Source organism: Phaenicophaeus curvirostris, chromosome Z, assembly GCF_032191515.1.
Source record: "Phaenicophaeus curvirostris isolate KB17595 chromosome Z, BPBGC_Pcur_1.0, whole genome shotgun sequence".
NCBI lineage: Eukaryota > Metazoa > Chordata > Aves > Cuculiformes > Cuculidae > Phaenicophaeus > Phaenicophaeus curvirostris.
Genome location: NC_091431.1, coordinates 62,895,445 through 62,917,593, shown reverse-complemented (window position 1 = coordinate 62,917,593; position 22,149 = coordinate 62,895,445). Strand labels below are relative to the sequence as shown.

At 37.5% G+C, this 22,149-nt stretch overlaps 1 protein-coding gene across 6 annotated transcripts in view; it reads left to right on the top strand.

Moving 5' to 3' along the window:
* NIPBL (NIPBL cohesin loading factor) overlaps positions 1 to 13,762 on the top strand; it is a 162,898-nt gene extending 149,136 nt beyond the window's left edge. For 2 of the 6 annotated variants that reach the window (XM_069880069.1, XM_069880070.1), the window contains exons 33-46: positions 179 to 315; positions 1,771 to 1,911; positions 2,224 to 2,317; positions 2,428 to 2,582; positions 2,834 to 2,924; positions 4,653 to 4,826; positions 5,368 to 5,558; positions 6,346 to 6,453; positions 7,735 to 7,935; positions 8,361 to 8,507; positions 9,896 to 10,191; positions 10,511 to 10,685; positions 11,295 to 11,480; positions 12,043 to 13,761. In XM_069880069.1, coding sequence (XP_069736170.1) covers positions 179 to 315; positions 1,771 to 1,911; positions 2,224 to 2,317; positions 2,428 to 2,582; positions 2,834 to 2,924; positions 4,653 to 4,826; positions 5,368 to 5,558; positions 6,346 to 6,453; positions 7,735 to 7,935; positions 8,361 to 8,507; positions 9,896 to 10,191; positions 10,511 to 10,685; positions 11,295 to 11,480; positions 12,043 to 12,408 — 2,462 coding nt within the window. In that variant the 3' untranslated portion in view covers positions 12,409 to 13,761. Of the gene's footprint in view, positions 1 to 178; positions 316 to 1,770; positions 1,912 to 2,223; positions 2,318 to 2,427; positions 2,583 to 2,833; positions 2,925 to 4,652; positions 4,827 to 5,367; positions 5,559 to 6,345; positions 6,454 to 7,734; positions 7,936 to 8,360; positions 8,508 to 9,895; positions 10,192 to 10,510; positions 10,686 to 11,294; positions 11,998 to 12,042 lie in introns of those variants that run through there. The other 4 variants (XM_069880066.1, XM_069880071.1, XM_069880067.1 and 1 more) reach the window with 4 other exon arrangements.
* Positions 13,763 to 22,149: the final 8,387 nt, after the last annotated feature.

Here is a 22,149-nt window from a genome sequence, read left to right as displayed (position 1 = left end):
ATCACATACAAATGTTAACACATTTTGTTCTCATCTCTAATATAATAAGAATATTCTGTATTGATCTTGGAAGAGATGTAGTGGAAAAGATATTCAAATAATGTTTAAGCCATATGTCTTTCATTGCTCAAACATTACTTGAACTTGATATCCTTTTTGTATTTTCTATCTGTTGCAGATTCTGACAGCAAAGGTGTGAATTCTGGTCGCTTGGTTGCTTGCATAACCACTTTGTTCTTATTCAGCAAAATCAGGCCACAGCTAATGGTCAAACATGCCATGACCATGCAACCATACCTGACCACTAAGTGTAGTGTAAGTAGAGAAAACCGGTCCTTTTTTCCCCCAGAAACAAAAGCATAGAAATGAATGGCTGTTTTGTATACTTGATGAAATTGAAGGTAGGAAAAGAGAAATTATGTTTTTATTCCATGGGCGTCACAGCTTTGGAAGATGCTAGGTGCTTCTAATAATGTCTTTAGCTTCTAAGATGCTATTCCTCACCCTCTACCTGCACATTTTACACCAAATGAAACTGTAACCTGCCTCTTACCCTTGAGGACTGAGACCCAGTTTTTCACTTGTTACGAAATAACTTCTGTAAATTGTTTTGGTTTATAGTCACCCTCTTAAAAGTGGTTAATATTTAGCATACAGATCTCAAGACTAAAGATACAGTTCCATAAGGTAAAATAATGTAACATACAGCAAACATCAGAAGGAAAATGTTGTGCTCCATCCTCTTCCACACTTTGCTTCTCACTTCCCTAACTCTAGTTTTTGTGTTCCCTGGTAAGACAGTTTATGTCAGAAAAATAGTAGAGAGTAACGTTGACACCACCACCCCCGGTCTGGTAAAACAGTCCCACTCCTCTGAAACATTGTGGCACTTTCTGCCGTTTTAATTTGCATGGTTGTCTCAGTGAATGTTGTGGTGAAACCGTGATGTGGCAGAAGGAACAGGGCAGGATCACTCAACCACGCTTCTCCTTGAGTGGCAGCAACACATTACCTAGGGTCAGCTGCCCAGGGCAAGCTTGAGAAGTAACTCTAATCGCTTAGATTGTAGGTATAGCCTAGCATTTTCCAGGCTTAGCCCTCATGTGTTCTCTAGGCATGTTTACAACAGACTTTTAAAGCTGCTTCTGGTCAAACAGTATAGGAAAAAGGTTTATGATTATTTACTTGCTGTAACCGATTTAGTGGGTTACATTGGTTTTGTACTTATATAGGTAGAGGTGAATTGTAGAATTACCACTGTTATTGAATATGTTAAATAGCTGCATAGTAGCATTTGGGCATTATTCTTTGCTCATTGGGGAGCTTGATTTGTCAAAAAAAGTCAAGATGTGTCTTTAATAGATAAATGTTTTTCATAGATTTCTCATTTAGAATACATGTACAGTCATGATAATGTAAACCAGTAATAATTTTAGTTGTTATTTCTACATTTGTGCACTTTATTACCCATCGTGTTTAAGGCACATTGACTCATAGCACAACCAAAAGTTTTCAGGTCTGTCACAGCCTGATGAGATGTGATGTTCTACTCATACAGACATTTTTTTTCTAGAAGTTTTCTAGAAGACAGAACTAGCTTTCATAATAATATGTAATTTAATAGCAGATATAAACTACGTAAATATTCTTTTGGATATTTACCAAGTGTCTTAAATAAGTTGGGAATTTTGACTATCAGTTCATATTAATAATATTTAGTGTATAGGTAACAGCCAAAAATGTTAAATGCTATAAATACTGTTGTTTCAGACCCAGAATGATTTCATGGTGATCTGCAATGTTGCAAAAATCTTAGAGCTTGTAGTGCCGCTAATGGAGCACCCAAGTGAGACATTTCTTGCCACTATTGAGGAAGACCTCATGAAACTCATCATCAAATATGGCATGACGGTAAGCTTTTGTATCTAGTTTATTCAATTTCACATTGTGAAATACACGGTTTCGCTTTTAAGACAGTCTGTCTTCATTATGAAGATAATTTCTGAGGCATGAGAATACAGTGTACTTGATTTACTGGAGTTTGTGTGCATTGTTGTTACGTTTCAATGAGTGTGAGCAGGTTTTCAAAGCAGTCTGGGAGATTGACATTGCATCCATTACAACAGTGGCTGTAGTTCAGCATAGGTTTTTCCTATATACAGCCACAAAATTCTCAATTTTAACTTAGAAATATGTAATTCGTCTGTTCTTTCTTGCCTCTAGGTTGTTCAGCATTGTGTGAGCTGTCTTGGGGCTGTTGTGAACAAGGTCACGCAGAACTATAAATTTGTGTGGGCCTGTTTTAATAGATACTATGGTAAGTAAAATCATATCATGTAATTGTAACTTTCCAGTTCTGGCTACAAGTCTGATCTTAGGGATGCACCATGATTAACCACTGTGATCAAAACTTTTATCTTACTGTAGGTGCACTTTCGAAATTGAAAAGTGAACACCAAGAAGACCCCAATAGTACAATACTTACTGCCAATAAACCAGCACTCCTTAGATCACTTTTCACTGTTGGAGCACTGTGTCGGCATTTTGATTTTGATCAGGAAGATTTTAAGGGCAACAGCAAGGTAAAGTGACTTGTATTTACTCCCCATGCCTTAGATATATAGAATATTTCCCTTTAATTATGCCTAGTACCTCAAACTATGCATTTTATCGTAAAGCATACAGTATAGCTTTTGGAGTTTTAAATACATAGTTTTTCAAAGACCATACACTAAGACTGTATTTCCTTTTCTTTTTTGTATTTATGTTTTTTATAAGAGACTTGAAACGTCTCTTTATCTTCAAGTAGCTATTTTTGTTTTATTTCGTTCAGGTTAACATTAAGGATAAAGTACTTGAACTGCTGATGTACTTTACGAAGCATTCAGATGAAGAAGTACAAACAAAAGCCATTATTGGCCTTGGTAAGAAGTGTTAATATTTTTGGTTTGATATTTAAAAATCCACACGTATCAGTAGGAGTTCATGTATATGTGTAGTGACAAGGGAGTAGAACTTACTAAATGTTTTACTTGAGAATTGGCTGTAGAAAAGTGAAAGCATGCTTCTGCAAAAGTGTGGTAGCTTTTGACAGTGAGTACCTTTTGATGTGTGATCAAGTCTTAAAAGTGCAACAGATTTTCAGAGTAATGGAAGTGTTATTTTTTTCTCCACATGCAAATATCTTGTATCTCCGAATCTTGTTTTTCAGTCCACAATTTATTGTTAAAGAACAACCAGAAAAAGTGCTGGGAAAACTTTGAACATTTGAACTGTATGAACAGATATTCTGCGCACGAGTCAAGGGAACTCTGATAGTTTAGGCCAGCTGGGGCATGCTATGTGAAATTTCACAAGGCATTGAGATGACGTCAGTCCAGATATTAGTTTGTTTCGGGATTTTAACTGTATTTCACTTTTAAATAGATTCTTGATATGAAGGCACTAGTGTGGCATTTCAGTGACTTGCAGTAGCACATGAACTGTTCTTGAGTGGTTTGTATCATGTTCGTCCTCTGTTTAAGGACAAAAACTGTTCCTGTGAGAGAATCTTGTTCAGGCAGATAGGCTTTGGCTTCTCTAAGTGTTGTGTTTGTGGTTATGGCTTAATGTAAAGAAAGCTGTCTCCCAGGCCTTGTGAATTTGTATCATATAGTTTAACTATGGATAGGAATTTGCCTTTATGTTGCTGCGTAGGTGGCTTTTTAGATATCTTGCTTCAGTTGAGACTAGGGAGGGGTCCAAGGATAAGAACCAAGACTGAATCTTGATTTCATATTTTATGAGAAACCACTTCAGGCAGCTGAGCAGGATTAATAGCTTTAGAGTTGCCTCTCCTGCAAGAGCAATGCTGCAGCTTTCTGGACTACTTGGGAGTTTTTCTAGGCGTTATAACAAGGTGCACAACACTTATGGTACTCTAGCCCAGTATAACTGTCTTCTACAGAATAGTGCATGTGGAATAGGGGCTGTCTTCCTAATGATAGATAGGATTGCTTTGCTTGTGGATTTAGAGAATATTGCATTCGCAAAAGATGTTTCTAAATTATAGACTGAGCTGTGATCAGTTTGTGGTAAGGGGGCAGAATAGAGGGTGGCTGTCAGTAGGTAGTCTTCAGAGTTTTTTTCTCTTACTCTGCCTGTAAGCTTATCCAATTTCCTTTTAATTAAACCTTCAACAACCATTTTCAGTGATGTACTGATCTCATCTATACTGATTTCATTTTAAGGGTAGCTGTTGGGTGTATGGAAATGTAGTAGACAGTGCAAAGTTCTGCCTTATAAGCTGGTAATTGAGCAAATTGTCAAACCCATTCAACATTTGTGTGCAGCAATAAGGTGAAAAGGAATAACAACCTGATTAAAGACATAAACATAATGAACCTGTCATGTGAAGAGTGTGGACTTCCGTATCAGCAATTACTAGTGTGTCATTTCAGTAAGGATACTCAACTGGTTTAGCCTTTCCTTTGGGACGTATTCTTGTAAGAAGTAGTCCTTATAAGCTATGGATGGTGTCCATATAGAAAAGCAGTACTGTTTGGACTAAAAAAAGCTGTGCTGTTGGGAGGACATAAATACCATAATTCTATAGAAATGCAATTTCTAGATGACAGTAACAAGGATTATTTCCTTTTTTTTCCCACTCTTAGGATTTGCGTTTATACAACACCCAAGTTTAATGTTTGAACAGGAAGTGAAGACTCTATACAACAGCATTCTTTCAGATAAGAACTGTTCAGTAAACTTAAAAATCCAGGTGTTGAAAAACCTCCAGACCTACTTGCAGGAGGAGGATACACGTATGCAGCAGGCAGACAGAGACTGTAAGTGTTGAGTGCTTCTGTGGTTATGAGGGATGCAAAACCTAACTTCCTTGCATAGGATTATTCTGTATGTGAACTGACTCACTTAAGGTTGTTATTAGGTCGGTAGTATTGTACAAAAAGTATCTTAGAATACTTTTCAAAAATTCATTATGCTTGTAAACACGTACACACAACAGGTATGTTATTTACTTCAAAGATGTATAAACCCTAGAAGCCATCCAGAGTGCGTAATTGTTGTAATGATAGTAGTAATACATCTTTATCAAAATCTCCTCTAAGGTTAATTTTCAGATATGAAATAATAAATACAACTTTTAAATGAAAAACCTTTATTATGGAATGAGACTTTCATTAAAGTCACTTCGCTTTTCGTTTTTGATTTACAATGTACTATCCAACTGTTCTACATTCCATGAGATCGTAAACCCATATTTGAGACAGCTGAAATGTGCGTATATTGTAAAGCTTAAAGATCAGCATGCATCAAGAAAATTATTATACTGTGGTGAGTGTGCTATTGCCTTTGTCCTTCTTACAGGGAAAAAAGTAGCAAAACAGGAAGACCTGAAAGAAATGGGTGATATATCCTCAGGGATGAGTAGTTCCATCATGCAGCTGTACCTCAAACAGGTCCTTGAGGCTTTTTTTCATACCCAGTCCAGTGTTCGCCACTTTGCTCTAAATGTCATTGCACTGACGTTAAACCAGGGTCTCATCCATCCTGTTCAGGTATGGTAGCCTTTTATGATGGGAGGTTTCTATTCCAATTTTCAGAAGGTTTTACACTTGTTACATAAACTTGCAGTTTTTCTCTTCCAGCTTGTTACAGTATTTTCTTATTTTAGCGTATTTCTTATTTTATAGAAAGCATATTTTGAAATCCATTTTATGTTGTTTAGCTAGTGAGATTCCAAATACTGTATTTTGTATTTCTGGGTGAAGATGTAAAAGCCCAGCCAGTGCCTCAAGAGCACGTACAGATGCACTTTGGAGCATATTTCTGTTGTAATTTTCAGGCGCATGCCAAGTTGTATTCATTTGATTCCTTATCCTACAGAATGTGTTAGCTTGCCTCCAACTCAATCCTCATCTCCTCCAAGCACTATGGAATTCCACAGGCAATGTCAGGACTTCAGTCAACATCTGCATTATTCCTTTCTTATACAATGATTTTGTAATTTTTCTTCATACTGCAGCCATTGTGCATGTTCAGTCATAAGTGATGTGTTTTGGTTTCCTTTTTCTGAATCACATTTTTTGTAGCATAAATTGACTTCAGAGTTTGCGAGAAAGGGAAATACCTGAAGCCTCACTTGATTTCTATTAATATTATTCTGGTTTCTTGTGTATTTTGTACTGTTTGCCTGCAAAAAGTAGTCAGGTAGTAGATTGCATAGAGTTTCCTAGTTTCTGCAGTAATTGGAATATAACAAGAAAAATAATGTACTAGAAGAACAAAAACTGAGAAAAAAGGAGGTGCAATGACTCAGAATAATACTTTCATTTGTTTTTCAAGTGTGTGCCGTACTTAATTGCAATGGGCACAGATCCAGAGCCTTCTATGCGAAATAAAGCTGACCAGCAGTTGGTGGAAATAGACAAAAAATATGCTGGGTTCATTCACGTAAGTAACTCTAATTTAACATTTTGCAAAATGCTGTTATCTTCTCTATTAGTTTAACATCTGAATATGACTCAGCTGCAGAAAAAGAATGTGAAGTAACAAATAAACAATAACTGTAAGCAGTTGTGAAGATGATCTAGACTCTTTCTGCTGTTTGGAGATTTCTGTTGTTATAAACAGAAAGGATATAAAAATTTGAGTTGTCTCTTCCAGTCCAAAATTTTCTTCAAGTTGTAATTCACAGTAGTACCTTGTGCACTGAGCAGTGCTTAAGAGCATTTATTTGGTAAGAGGTAAGGACAGCCATTTTGTAATATTTAGCAATGATTTTCCTGTATCAGTGGACTAGAGAAAAGAACACTTTATACACTAAATACTCTAACAAGGATTAGAACATTAGGGCATCTAGGCTTTATAAATTGTGATCTAAGCAGAAGGAACATAGGAAACTGCTTAGATCTAAGGGATCTTGCTGAAAGGAAAATCTGAGGGCCACGTGAGCACATGTGGAGTGGTGGCATAGTGCCAGTAATTGTGCCTGAGATCTGAAACTAAACTGCAGCACCCTCTCCTTATTTCAGGAGTCCCCAGTCTAGGTTCAGTGTGTGTACCACATTGTGGGATGTCTTTTATCTGCATGTATTCCACTACAGCGGAGCACTGGAATGTTGATGTCATCCAAACACGTAACTAGTCCACTAAGAGAAGTCTAGCAGGTGAAATTGGCTACAGAGGCAAATGGGATTTAAGACACTGTATAGATAAAGAGACAACTTTGCAGCATAGGTAGTATGACAAGAGTTGGATATGCAGCCTGACTAGAGATGCAGTTTGTTCTGAAACTAGAGTGGGAGCCCTTAAGTAAGTAAAATAATCTGGAAATTACAGGTTATATGCAAAAAAGCCTCATTTTCTGTTTGTTAGTCCTGTTGTACTAACATGCACTCAGTTGTTTATTTCACTCAAGGGGCACAAAGCTAAAATTTTCTGTTCATGTGTGAAAACATTTCAGTATTCTTGAAAATGGTTTAAATTGGAACACCAGGCAGTACTGAGTAAAGAGATTAGTGATATGCTTCTAACTGAATTTATAGAGTGCAAGTAAATCACAAGACATTCTAATCACTGACACAAGCTCTGATTTAATCCATTCACACTGAAGAGGTAACGTTGCCTCAATGCGTGTTTTAAGGTTAAACTTTAGGTGAGCATCCACTTAAAGGGAGTAAGTTTTACTGCTTTGAAGGTAGCGGTTTGAAAACAAGTACATTTCCATTTCAGATGAAAGCCGTGGCTGGTATGAAGATGTCTTACCAAGTACAACAGGCAATTAATACCTGCCCAAAAGATCCTGTGAGAGGTTTTAGACATGATGAATCATCCAGTGCATTGTGTTCACATCTATACTCCATGATCCGAGGGAACCGTCAGCACAGACGAGCGTTTCTAATTTCTTTACTCAACCTCTTTGATGACACTGCAGTAAGCATCACATTTTCTCCACTTAAAAAGAAATTAAAATCAGCACTACAAGCTAAAATTCTCTTTTACAATGTATTTTTATAACATAATTACTGATTACTCTATTTCCCTAGTATACTTACTTTACTTTGCTTTGTAGTATTGAGGTATTCATTTATCTAATATTACCTGTATAATAGGATGAATTTGTTATTTTTGCATCATTCTGTACCTTTCTGTATCCAGTTTTAACTGATTAGAAATAATGTTTCTTCAGGTATCACTAAATTTTGTATCTGTACATGTTTAGAGTAGGTTCGGACAGGTACGTACAAAAAAATTCATGATCATGTCTTTGCTCTAGACTGTTAAGAACACAGGGTGTGTGTGTAAACCTAAGATATTTGTATGTGTATTTATATGTACTTTTTTTTTTCACCTTCCAGAAAACAGAGGTGAATATGCTGTTGTACATAGCAGACAATCTAGCCTGTTTTCCTTATCAAACACAGGAAGAGCCACTGTTTATAATGCATCATATAGACATTACGTTGTCAGTTTCTGGTAGCAACCTATTACAGTCATTTAAAGAGGTATGTGCATTTATGTTTTAGTATATTTATTATGATGGCAACATAGGCTTCTCTGGAATTTGGTCAGATTTTCAGTGCATACAGTACTATTATTATGATATGGACCAGTGGCATTGTTTTGTAACCAGTAGCTAAAAACAAGCAGCCTTTTCTGTTCTGGTCTGCATCTGGTAGATACTAGTGTAAAACTTTCCTTATATTGCTGCTCACATTATTAAAAAAGAACAACAATGTTTAAGATCTTAATATCAAATCTGTTTCATTTTCTGAATAATAATTAATTGCATGCATCTGGCAACACATGAATTCAGAATCATCATGAAATACTAGTCTATTGTGATTGTCTGTGTAATTTTAATAATGAAATCCAGCTAGCTCTTTGTTTTGTTGCCAAGTATCTGGTGACAGCTGCTTGTATATCCTCTGAGATATCTTAAATATATTGTTTAGTGCAAGAAAAGAGTGCACAATATGTTGCCTTTTCTTAAGGTACCATATAAGAACCTGAATCATGGAATAGAATCTGTTGTTATGACAATACAGAACTCTGTAAGAAAAAGGCTTCTGCTTCTTAAACACTTCAGTGTCTTCATTTCCTAGACAACTTTAACAGTAGAAAGCGGAAACTTCCAGGAAGCAAACCCATTTCTAGAATGTCCAATCTGACTAGTCAGAGTTGATGTCTGGGAAGTAAATGGCTTTGAATTCTCACCCCACCAAAGTCAATTTTTAATGTGCTCGAAAGAGACAGATTGGGGACCAGTGTGTAGCACCCTGCACAGAAAGGATGCCATCCTGCTTAGGACATATTTAGTCTGTTATGAAGAATCATGCTGAGTGCAGTAACAGTGCACATGGGAAATTCTGTACATCTACACATAGTAGAACTGATTATTATTGATACTGTGTATGATCACTTGAGGGTTTCTCTGGTCAACAGTATAATGAGCATCATAGAATTTTAAGATACAAAAATTAAAACCAGCTTGGACTAGTCTATACCAAAATACATATGGAAATACCTGTGAAAAATTATATCCAGGTGAAATGGAATTTTGTTTTATTGTATTTGGCCTTTTACTGCATTTTACTGTCACTGCTAATGAACTTGAGCAATCTTTTAAGAATGTAACATGTTAGTGGAGTACTTGCTGCTTAATGTCCTTCTGTAACCGCCTTGCAAAAAATGTGGACTTTGGCTCGATTTTTCAGCATTTTTGCCATATATAATTTTAGATTTGAATATTGATTTATAAATTAGTAACATATTTCAGGGAATTCTTGCTAATTTAATATATATCAATAGTGATTTGCTAAGATTTTTTAGAAACATACATGATGCTACTTACACTCATTTTGAAATATGTGTTAACTTCTCTGTCTTGCAGTCTATGGTGAAAGATAAAAAAAAGGAAAGAAAACCTTCATCGGAGGAGGAAACTGAGAGTGACAGTAACAGTGCTAGTGGGAGTGAAAGTGAAGAGGAAGCCTCTAAGCCTCGGAGGTTACGGAAACAAGTGGACTCTGATTCAGATTCTGATGAAGAAAACGATATAAATGCTGTGATGAAATGTTTACCAGAAAATTCTGCTCCTTTAATTGAATTTGCAAATGTCTCCCAAGGCATATTATTACTTTTGATGCTGAAACAGCATTTAAAGAACCTCTGTGGATTTTCTGATAGGTAAGTATATCTATTTAATAGGCTGTCTTGTTATCAAGTGAGTTCTTTTTAAGGATTAAGTTTGGAAGTTTTCTTAAAAAGTGGATTGCAGCTAATTGTTTAAGCAATAGATTTGTGTAACCAACAAAACATAAACATGATAATTTGAATGTAATGCAACTTTGGCTTAGAAAAAGTAGTGATTTTATTTCTTACCAAGATGTCTATTGTATGTGAAATGCCAAAATATAACTACTTATATTGAAGAATTTAAAAGCTTTCCCTTGAAATTACTGTAGACTTTCCTTCAAAGCTCTTCCCTTTTGTTTTCTTTAAACAGTAAAATTCAGAAATATTCTCCATCTGAATCTGCAAAAGTTTATGATAAAGCGATAAACAGGAAGACAGGAGTGCATTTCCATCCAAAACAAACTCTGGATTTTCTACGGAGTGATATGGCTAATTCCAAGATCACTGAAGAAGTGAAGAGGAGTATAGTTAAACAGTACTTAGATGTAAGTAACATTACTTTGTAGAAAACCTGAAATCCTTTCAGACTAGGTAACGGTATAAACTCAATGCTGATACATTGGATGGACACCTTAAAATGTTAGATTCATATGTGATATATTGCATCAGTTACACAATATACTGATGAACAACCCTTTCTTACAGAATGTTTAACAAGACTGTCTTTCGAAGACTTCTAATAGGTTTAATACAGTGAAAATACATTTCAACTTTGTAGAGTATTTTCTAATTGCTGGTATCCATGTTGTACACCTCCTCCATATAACATGTTCATTGTATCCTGGCTATTTTCACCAAAGGAATTGTCACTAAATCTAGTGTATTTACACCACACTTCCACCCTACTGTTTAAGTATCGTTTAGAGAAAACTCATTATTTTGTAAACACCGGGTGAAGGCTTTTATGTATCTACTACAAAGAGAGGAAAGTAAAAAGTTTGTAGAACAAAACATAAGCTGTTCAAATTTGACATTGTCTACCATTTGTTTTATCCTGTTTCTTTACTTTGTCACTTGAGCTTTTTTTTCAAAGTGGTGTGATATAAATGTCTGTTTTTAAAATTACAACATGTATGAATATGTTTTTTTAATAGTTCAAGCTCCTTATGGAACATTTGGATCCTGATGAAGAGGAAGAAGATGGAGAGGTGTCAGCTAGCACAAATATTCGGAACAAAGCAATTACCTCGCTGCTTGGAGGAGGCAGCCCTAAAAACAATGCAGCTGAGACAGAGGACGATGAAAGTGATGGGGAGGATAGAGGAGGAGGCACTTCAGGGGTGAGGCGGAGGAGGAGTCAACGTATTTCGCAGCGTATTACGTAAAATGATTTTTATGTGCTTATAAATGTCAGTCTATTATATTAAATGTACACCAAGTAATGTAATCCACATGAAAGAAAGCATTTTGTAGATAGAGATTCTCTACTTAACCGTTTATACAACTTTTGTAGAAAGTTTAACAGAAAAGACAATAAAAAAAAAACAAACTAGAAAATGAAATTTATCCCGTATAAAAAGTTATTAATTTTCCTTTGGAATGTATTGTGTGTTATCCTTTTTATTGTTGCCAAGTTTTTATGTAGCTTTATGATTCATGTGTATATATAATTTTATATATCAATAAGAGATAAAGACACGGGTACAAATTAAGAGTATGTGGTTTTACAAGGATATGTTAACCCCTTGGCGCTGGCGGTCGCGGTGCGTCTCATTGCCGGCAATGGAATGTGTGCCGGGAAATCCCAACTCCCGGCGTCAAGGGATTAAAAGCAATAAAAGCAATAATTTCACTAAAGTTCTTTTGTGTAACACTTGGTCTTTTTTCCCCCCAATGTTTTAGTCATTGAGAAGGTCAAAACGAAATTCAGACTCTACGGAGTTGGCAGCACAGATGAATGAAAGTGTTGATGTCATGGATGTCATCGCTATTTGCTGTCCAAAGTACAAAGACCGACCACAAATTGCAAGAGTAGTACAGAAAACCAGCAATGGCTTCAGTGTTCAGTGGATGGCAGGCTCCTACAGTGGCTCCTGGACTGAGGCTAAGCGCCGTGATGGCCGCAAACTGGTGCCTTGGGTAGACACTATTAAAGAGTCAGACATTATTTACAAAAAAATTGCTCTAACGAGTGCTAATAAGCTGACTAATAAAGTTGTGCAGACTTTACGATCGCTGTATGCCGCCAAGGATGGAACTTCCAGCTAATGAATTTGTACATGCAGCCAAATTTATGAAATGAAATAACAGAGAAACTTGAAATACCAACTTTCTGGCAAAAAAAAAGAGTTAAATGAAGAGTAAGAATGGAACCTGGGACGCGGGAAAAAAGAAGGAAATGTTTGGTAAACATTTTTGTGGGAGCTTCCTTCGCTGTTGTGCAGCAGAAACTTCTCAGTTCATTTTTACTCCCACTGTATTATAGTTTAACAAAAAAATTGTTTATATCTTGAAAAAAACCTTTCTGTTTAAAAAAATAAACAAGTGAATGTTGGAAATTAGTCTGTTAATGTTCTTAATAAAGTGTTCTTGGAGTTTAACCTAGCAGCGGATGGCTTTCTTTAGCTTAGCCCAGTTTCCAGGGAAGCATTGTTTTTCCAGGCTGTAAAATGGCAGAATCTCCTGGATATATAATTTATTCTGTTCAAGAAAAAAAAAAAGGAACAAAAAGGAAAAAAAAAAAGCATGCAGTATCTATGACCTATCTGCAGGAGGAGTTTTTGTAAATGTAGATTTTGATGTATTAGGTCACCCTGAAATAATACAAGAAAAGGGATCCCCAGCAAATCTGGTGGAACAAATACTGCAATAAATTTTTTACTTCTCTTTGTTACTTGTCTGTTTCCATTTGAATTTCTTATTGTAAAGATCTGTTTAAATCCATTTATATTATTTTGCAGTCTTTTATGTAAAATTTACGATTTTAGTGGTTTTCAAAACAAGACATAAAATATTGTTTATACAGTTTGTATAGGCTGACTTCTGAATAATTGGTATCTTTTTATTTTTATCCCTTAAAGGGTGTAAACACAAGTTAACTCCAGGGTTTTATTGTATCCTGCAATATTTAGTATTAACTATATGATTTAGCACTGTGCCAAACACATTTTCAAGAGTACATTTTGATATAAAAAGAAACTATAGTTTATTCCTTGTATGCTTCATTTTCTTTCTAATGCTGTCCAAATGGTAATTTATGACAGTTTAAATCTGGGGAAAGCTGAATGACTTCTGCTTGGGCTAACTGGCCATGTGTGCATTTCTCTGCATTTAAATAGAGTTTTGTGTCAAAAGGAGGATAGCTACCGGTATCTGAGGAGTGAATGGGTATGAGTTTGCGTAATTACGCTACATTCCTTCACGAATGAATTTTTTTAAGAATGTTTGTATATTAGACTATTTTTTTTACTAATTGAAAGATGTTTTCACATTTTGTAAACTGAAAAAATGCTATTGAAAGCTTTCAGGAGCATTTGCTTCAGCTGCGTTGCCACAGCCTTTCACAAGCAGCTCGCCTTCCTAGAGAGTAGGAAAAGCAGTGTATCTGCAAAAAGAAAGTACTTAAAACAGCTAAACTTCTTAGGGGGCTATAAAACCCTGTTGTGTTTTCAAATGTATTTATCTGAAACAGGTGTTCCTTAATAAGTAAATCTATTATGTTTCTTTTCTCTTACAAATTTAATTTATGGTAGGAGGCTGTTTGTATTAAACTAGCTTGCAGGATTCCAATACGTTATTTGTTTTGTGAGGAATAGCAACAGTATTCCAAAATATTCTCATGTAGAAAAAAAAAACAAAACATTAAACTGAAATGATTAATAACTCCTCAGAATCTACTTAGTAATTGTTCCTATGGGAGATGCCCTTTTGCTGTTTCACCACTGGAGCTTTTCTGAACAGAAATATTTTAGTACATTTTTTTTTTTCACTCTTAATGATGTTTTCTTTACCATACAAGAAGCCACCCCTTGGGCTAATATAGGTATTGTTAAAGTAGGGAGAACTCTAAGCAGGACATTTAATGTAGCAAACAATGAAATACTGTTATTCTCAGGGCCAGAGGCAGCTTTTACAGGGGAAATTCATACTTTGAGAACAGTGGGGTTGTAAGACTTGCTGTATGTTACTGCTAGAAAGAGTAAAAAATTCTTCACAAGAAACTCCCTAATGATACAAAGAAGAATTTCATACAGATGCAGGCTAAAATGAATTGTTTGTTAACCATTTCTGATGCTATATATATTAAAGCATCTTATTTTTCGATCAGTAATGCGAATATTTCCTTGTTCACCAACAAACTTGTTTCCTGGTCACATGGCTTTCCCAATAGCAGAGAACTTTTTGTTGTTGTTGTTGTTTCAATTTGCTTGGTATTTATTGGAATAAATTTATTAGAAAGAAATTATAATTAAACATTAGAAACCTGAAGTCTTAAGTTGTCTTAGTTGACAGGATTTGGACCATTGCTATATTGTGTGATATGCCAAAGGGCGTACATGCTCCTTGATGGGATCTCTTAGTTATAATATAATATTATAAAATTAAGTATAGATTATTGAATACATTTAATAAGATTCTCACTAGTTAAGAGCTGAATTTTTTCCTTCTGTACCACCCACAGTAGTACCTAGTTTTACTTTGCCTATTGCAAACATTCACGCTGCTTGCTGCAATGCAAAAGAAAAAGGCGGTAGTGTTCGTTTTTTGGGAAGCAGATTCCTGTTGGCTGTCTGAAGTTGGGCTGACGGCTTTAGCGGTGTGGAGCAGAGAGCCCAAGGCTGCAGCTGTCACCAGCAATGGGCTCACAGCCTCTGAGCAGCAGAGGTTTTGCCAACATGAGCTACTTTACTGGCAACAGCACATACCAGCAGTTTAGGGATTTTCTATGTTGGAAGGGAAAAAAGGTGTGGTTTGGTTTTGGTTTTCTTTTTTTAAAAAGTGCTGCACTGCAGTAATTGATGTAGTGACAAGAGTGTTACTCCTTTGCATTGACGTAGCCTTGTTATATTTTTTTCACTGTATGGCTATAGACTTTTACATACAAGACTATAATGATTATTGAATATTTTTGTTCTTACTGCTTCTCTCTTTGAGTTCAAGTTCTGTACGTGGGAAGCTGTTGCAATAGCTTACTTAATGAAGGCGTGTTGTCAAGCCTTCAGCGCTAACACTAGCCATATTTTACTTTTTAAGAAAATACAGATGCTTCCACAATCTAAATAAATAAGAATTTAGTGATTATTTTTAATCTCAGAATAATTCTTGAGTATTTTCATTATCTGCAGCTATGAAAGATCACAATAGTTTTTAACAAAACTTAAATTATAAAAGAATTATTTTTTTAAATTATTCAGTAATGCCCTTTTGTATTTTTTTGAGGTTCTTTATTGCTTGTATCAACAACTCTAATGTTTATAAAGGTAGGCATGGGTGATATTCAGTGTAGGTGTTTTAGTGAGGTGTGGCCATTTAAAAAGTAAAAATGTGAGTCAAATTTTATCCTTTGTTTTGCCGTTGTGCTTTCACTAGTGCGAATATAGTTACAGTGGAATAATTAGGTTGTGCTCAGCATTAGCTCTAACATGAAATACCTTGTAGCACTGAAATAGCTCTTCAGTGTGTTCATAGGTTACAACCAGAGGGTTTGTGATGGACTCTGACTCACCTGATGCTCTGCTTCAGTGTGGGTGTTAGCAATGTTCCAGGGTAATGAAGGGATCAGTCTCAATGCTCCTTGCTGTAATGCTAACAGGTTTTAAGTCTGAGCCCCATAAATTCTGATGGAGTTCAAACGCCTCATGCTTTTGTTGTGTGACACTCCTGAAGGCTCACTACCTAGAAATGGCAAGAGGCCAAGGCACAGGTCTTACATCCTAGTGTGCTTCCACTCACTGAAGGGTCACACCATCATCACCCAAGCGTTCCCATATCCCACAGATAATTTGTCATCTTATCATTAAAGTGCTGAGTTGTAATGGGTGAGTTCTTAATGTAAGTAGTGAGTTTTTAGATTTCATGGTTCCTTGACTAAATATTAAAGTGTTATTGTTATATACAAATAAATTCATAGTATTTTCATATTTCATTTATTTAAAATAAATGTTTTAAGAGTTCGGTTTGGACCCTTCCAAAGTGAAACTTGCAAGCTTTAATCCTAGAGTGCGCATACACTTCATTGATGGCTTCCTCATCATGCTCTCCATGCTTGAAGTCTGTCTGGGGCACCTTTAAGGCACCCAAGGATTCTATTTTATTATTATTATGAGAGAATTCTTGCCAGTCTGTGGGCAAACTATCCGACCTAACTGCCTTGTTTCTAGTTTCTACCTGATTCATACGCGGTTTCCCACGTGATTTTGGAGTTCCCTGTATTAGGAAGGAGTAATTTCCATTAGCATGCGTTCAACTGCATACGCTGCTTGCAGCTACCCAAGTTGTTGTGTATCTCCTCCAAATACTGTCCTCAAACAAGTCCTTAGTCTGAGCATTGGCTTTTGGGGAGCCGAAGGGGTGGAAGAGGAGAGTTTATCCTGCCTGGAACAACACTGGCTTAGGCAACCAAACGCTGGTGCAGTGGCTGTACTTGTCTGACATGCATTTCAGCAATCGTCCATCCCTGCGAGGGGCTCTGCTGCCCTGACATTGCAAACATGTGTCACCAAATAACTGGCTGTGCTGGCTGCAGCTGCCAACACAGGGTAGCAAATATTTCTCAGATTTCAGTGACTATTTAAAAAAAATTTTATTTGACTTCAAAAGAGCGTTTCTCCATCACTGTACTTGGTGCAAATGTGTTGAAAGGCTCATATTTCTGCTTTGAAAACAAGTATTCTGCTTCCTAAAATCTAGAGTGATGATTCAGCTGATTTCCAGCCCCACCTCCCCAGGGATGGATGATTAAGCAGGATGCTGCTGTGCTTGTGATGTCGCCTCCATCTTCTGGAAGTTGTATTTACCAGCACTGAACTGTGCTGCACAGGGCACCGGCCAGTTTGGCTGTAAACCTCACACACTTCTCCAACAACTTTTTTGGCCAATGAGCTAAATTTTAACACGCTTCACCTTTCCCTTCTCCCAAAAAACCCTTCTGAATTAGTTTCATCCACCCCTTGTTGTCAATTTGATCTTCCCAACCAGAGAGGGCTACAAAATTTGTTGGTAACAGCACAAGTCTGTCACTACACTTACTTAATTTATTTTTTGAGAACCTATAAAGGGCCTCATCTGCTCCTCATTTTCACTTCACAAACACAGGCTGAAGCCTTACACCTTCCTTGGGCAACAGCTTTCTTTCTGTCTTATTTTACGTGTTTAGCTCTCTTGTTAGGGCTTATGCTTAGACAGAGATAACACAGAACCTGGATTTAATTTGAATTCCTGTAAGCCAGAAATACATGTGTAGAGGAGAAATTAAATGGCTGCATGCTTCCTGCTTAGACTAAAAAAATATTTGTTTCAGATTCATGAGATGAGATATTTTTTGATTCTGAACAGCCCGCCTTGGGCATCTCATATCTGATGCAGCCCTGCATCACCTCCGCATACAAATCTGCAGGTCAGATTCATGTAATACCAAGTTCTCAGTGATTTGGGTCATTTCTCATCTATTCTATTTGCTGTCAAAAAGTTCTGGTTGGAAAAGAAAGTGTCTGTGCACATACTGGGGTTTAAAAAAAAAAAATTCCAATAGCTGTTACACATTGTATAAAATGCTCAGTGTTGAACAGCTCAGTAGCAGGTCAGAAAACTCAGAATTTTAACAAAAAAATATTTTGGAACTCACTTTATCAAAACCCACACTTGTGAGGCCTTGATTAAACTTGTGCCCAGTTCCCAGAGACTTCTGAAAGGCAGCAACTTGTTCCTTACATAATTTATGCCTCCAGTGTGCCTGTTATGTTCTCAAAGCATCAGTGGTATTTACAACAAAACACTACAAGGAAGTGGGGGATTATGATCTAAACTAGAAAGCACTTTTTTCTTAAGTTTTCTGACTGAAGTTAACAAAGAAACCAAGGATGAAAACATAAGTTAAGATGTAAAATGTGTGAAAATTAAGTACAACACATAGAAAAAATTATTTCAAAACCAGTCATTCTTATCAAAGTATATCTAAATTTGAGTCCCTAAGCCTATAGATATGATGTAACCCGATAAAATAATCTTATACCTAAAGGTATGAAACCTTGGCAACTCTCAGCCAGATCAAAATGTCTTACTACTAATCCACTAAAGGAAATTTTAGTTTCCTCAGGTGGGATTCCAAAAAGGTGTTACTCTGCCTTAGGAAAACAAAAATTGCTATAGCTTGTCCCAACTGAGCTGTTCTAAAAATTCATCCTTTTTTAAAAAACACTTTTCCTCCATTTCTTATTTTTCTATTGGGTTGTTCTGACTAATCATGCATAAGATTATATATACACACATCTTATATTTCCCACATTTTCCTCCTCTATATCTCCATGTGTAGTTCCTTAGCTAATTGATGTGTCTGTGTTTCTGCAGCTGATCTTTTTCGTAACACACTCTGGCTTCTTTGCAGAGCCTTTTGGTTAACGGGCTAATGGATAAACCAGAAGTTCTCTCACGAGAACAGGATTATGTGCTACTGTTGATTTTTCCCTCCTTCCCTCCCTCTGCATGTCTCTCAGTAGACCCTTGGGAAACAGGTGGATGCTACTTTCATAGGGTGGAGTAAAACTTTATTTGGAGTTAGCTCTTCAGTCCATGGTTCAGCTAACATCAAGCTGCTCTACTCTCCTAGAGGGACAACATCCCTGTTACTTTTCCTTGTAGGAGTCGCACTCTCTGAGGACTGGACTAGTGATGGTTTTCACAGAAGTAGATGTTCCTATTCCGCCTTCACCTTGTAGTCAGAGCCGGTGCACCCCCTCTGCCGAGCCTTTCAGAGATCTTCCGAAACTTACTTGCTACTTTCCCTGCTAGAAGTCAGGAGAGGAAGAGCTGAGCCCGTTCATCTCCATGTGCTGCCATGTTAGTTCTGTTTCTGGGCCTCTCTTTGCTCATGGGATACCAGAAGTAAATCCAATTACAGCAGCATTTCCCCTCACCAAAAAGAAGAGGGGGATACTTCAACTGGTTCACCAGAATATTTCTGCAGATAAGGATCTTTTAATAGACAGGATCAGTGTTTACTCTGAACAAAACAGAATCTGGTTTTGAAGATATTTTTTTTTTGGCTTGCCTCCCATGAAATCATCACCTACTGTTCACACCTGACTGTTATGTTCTCAGAGGAAAATGGCCAACAGAAAATGCTCCAACTATTTACAGTCTCCAACCTGTTTGTATGTTAAAACAGCTCAAAATGATGCCTTGGTCTTGCATCACTCTTCGGTGTCTATCTTGACTTGAAATCTGTTCTCATGATAGACAGAGGTTAGCTCCATCATCAGGGAGACCAGTGTAGCCACCTACCTGAGCTGCAGAATTTAAGGCAATTGTAAACATTTTTTTTATTAGCAAAGCATTGCTGAGCTGGCCGCCACTTGCTTTTCCAAGTGAAATAGCCACACTCCATCACACTGTTATTTGCTGCTTTGCAGACTTTCCTTCTAACGAAGTGGCCCAGAAATTGTGTTCATCAACTGTTGCACTTTTTACCTCATGTCAGTGCTGATGAAAGGTTGTTTATTTTTGATGCAACGAAACCTTCCCTTACTTGGAAGGAAAAGCTCCACCCCCTCCTACTTGAAAAACAAAAAAGAAGGAAGAACACTTGTACTTAGTACAAAACACAATGGCACAGACATTCAGTGTCTAAAGTATTTCTTTACTGATAACCTAATGGCAAATTTTAACACAGGCTCATCCGTGTTTTATTGCTGATTTCTCTTTGATGAAGAGGAATGTGATGCTTTTGAAGAGAATGCGATGCTATCATCTACCTGCTTAGGAAAAGTGGATGTTGGCATGATGGAGTAGTTTGGGTTTATTTCTTCCATCCACTTTGATTCTGCACGGTTCAGAAACACTACAAGAAAACCGCTGTGTTAGGCTGTGATTCTCCCACCCCTAATGGCTTCACTGATGTTTACATAAAGCTTGTTAGATGTAAGTTATTGAATGTGGTATTTCTGTGCCGGCCTTTCTGAATGCAGCCTGGTTCTTGCTGGTCATGGTAACGACTTTTAATGTTTAACACAGGCAAGGCAAGAAGTCGTTACTTTCTTCTCCCCAAGAGCAACAGCAAATGAGGAAATCACTGTTACAAGGAAACGTACTTTGTATTTTGAGGCTTTGTCTCTCTGTGTTGATAAAGCAATTCTGTATTTCATGAGCAACAGAGACAAACCTGCAGCCAGAGGCGTGAAGCTGCTGACGTCTCCTATTTCCAATGAGCACATGTGGTGTGCTTGCCAAGTTTTTGGCAAATGTCCAGAGGGAGGTGGAGAAGAATTTGACCAGAACATGAACAAATACAATATGTTTCATTGGAATTGCTTGTTATTTATTTGCTCCTTCTTCCTCTGATAAATTGCATTATATCATGTTTGATCTCCTAATTTTGTGGGGTTTTTTTATTTCCTGCTCTCAGAACTTGCTGGTGTCATTGTGGGTCCAGAGAATCACTGGCCTCAAAGAATTGTTGGCTGCTTGTAGAACTACCACGTGGAAGTCACATTTGAATAGGAATCTCCTGAATATACAAAATTGCTGTTTTTCCTTGGCTGACAGAAGAAGGGAGAGGCATTTTGTGAGTCAGGATGTGCAATCATAGAACTCACTAGAGGACAGTGGCAGGAGGAAGAACTCTAGAGGAAAAGTGAGGCTGGAGGAAGCCTGTCAGAGGAGTATTGGACTGCAGGTGTTGGGGCAAACACACATAGTGGTCAAACTAAAGGGCAAGAATCCAATACACAGAGTGGAAGCAGGGACAGGTATCCTGTGAAGAGCATAGGAATGCTGCCCAGTTGTACAGGGATGGGGGTGCAATGGCTGAGGGACAGTAGGAGCTGAACTTGGCAAAGGACACAAAGAATATGAAGGGTTTCTGGAAGTGTATCATCCAGAAAATGGAGGTTAAAGGAAGCATATTCCTATGGCGAACATGACTTGGCAAGGAGAAAGCCAAGGTATCCAACAGATTCTTTGTCTCAGTCGTCACTGGCAAACTCTTTTCCCACAGCTCTTGAGCAGATGGACCTCAAGACAATGACTGAGGGAGCAAAGTCTTCGTGTAAGAGATTATGGCCAAGATCCCCTGAGGAACTTGAGTATATGTAAATCTATGGGTACAAATGAGAACCCGGAGTCCTGAGGGAATTGGCCGATGTGGTGGCCAAGCCACTCTCCATGCTATTTGAAAAGTCCTGGCAATGAGGATAAGTCCCCAGTGACTGGAAAAAGGGAAACATTGTGCCCATCTTTAGAAAGGGTAGAAAGGAAAGGAAACTACCAACCTGTCAACCTCTGTACCCAGGAAAATCATGGAGCAGATCCTCCTAGATGTTATTTTAAGGCTCACGGAGGACAGGAAGGTGATTTGAGGCAGCCAGCAAGGCTTCACCAAGGGTAAGTCCTGCCTGACCAACCTCGTGGCCTTCCATGATGGAGGGACCACATCAGTGGACAAGGGAAGACCCACAGATGTCATTTCTCTGGGCTTCTGTAAGGACTTTGACATGATCCCCCAAAACATCCTTCTCTCTACACTGGAAGGAAATGGAGTGGCAGATTGGCTGTTCAGTGGATCAGGAACTGGCTGGCTGGTCACATCTAGGTAGTGGTCAATGGCTCAGTGTCTGCCTGGAGATCAGTCACGAGTGGTGTCCCTCAGGAATCTGAAGTGTGACCAGTACGGTTTAATATCTTCTTCAGTAAGAGAGAAAGTAGGATTTTGGGCACCCTCAGAAAATTTGCAAAAGACACCAAGCTGAGTGTTGCAGTCAATGTGTCTGAGGGACCTGGACAAACCAGGTCCATGTG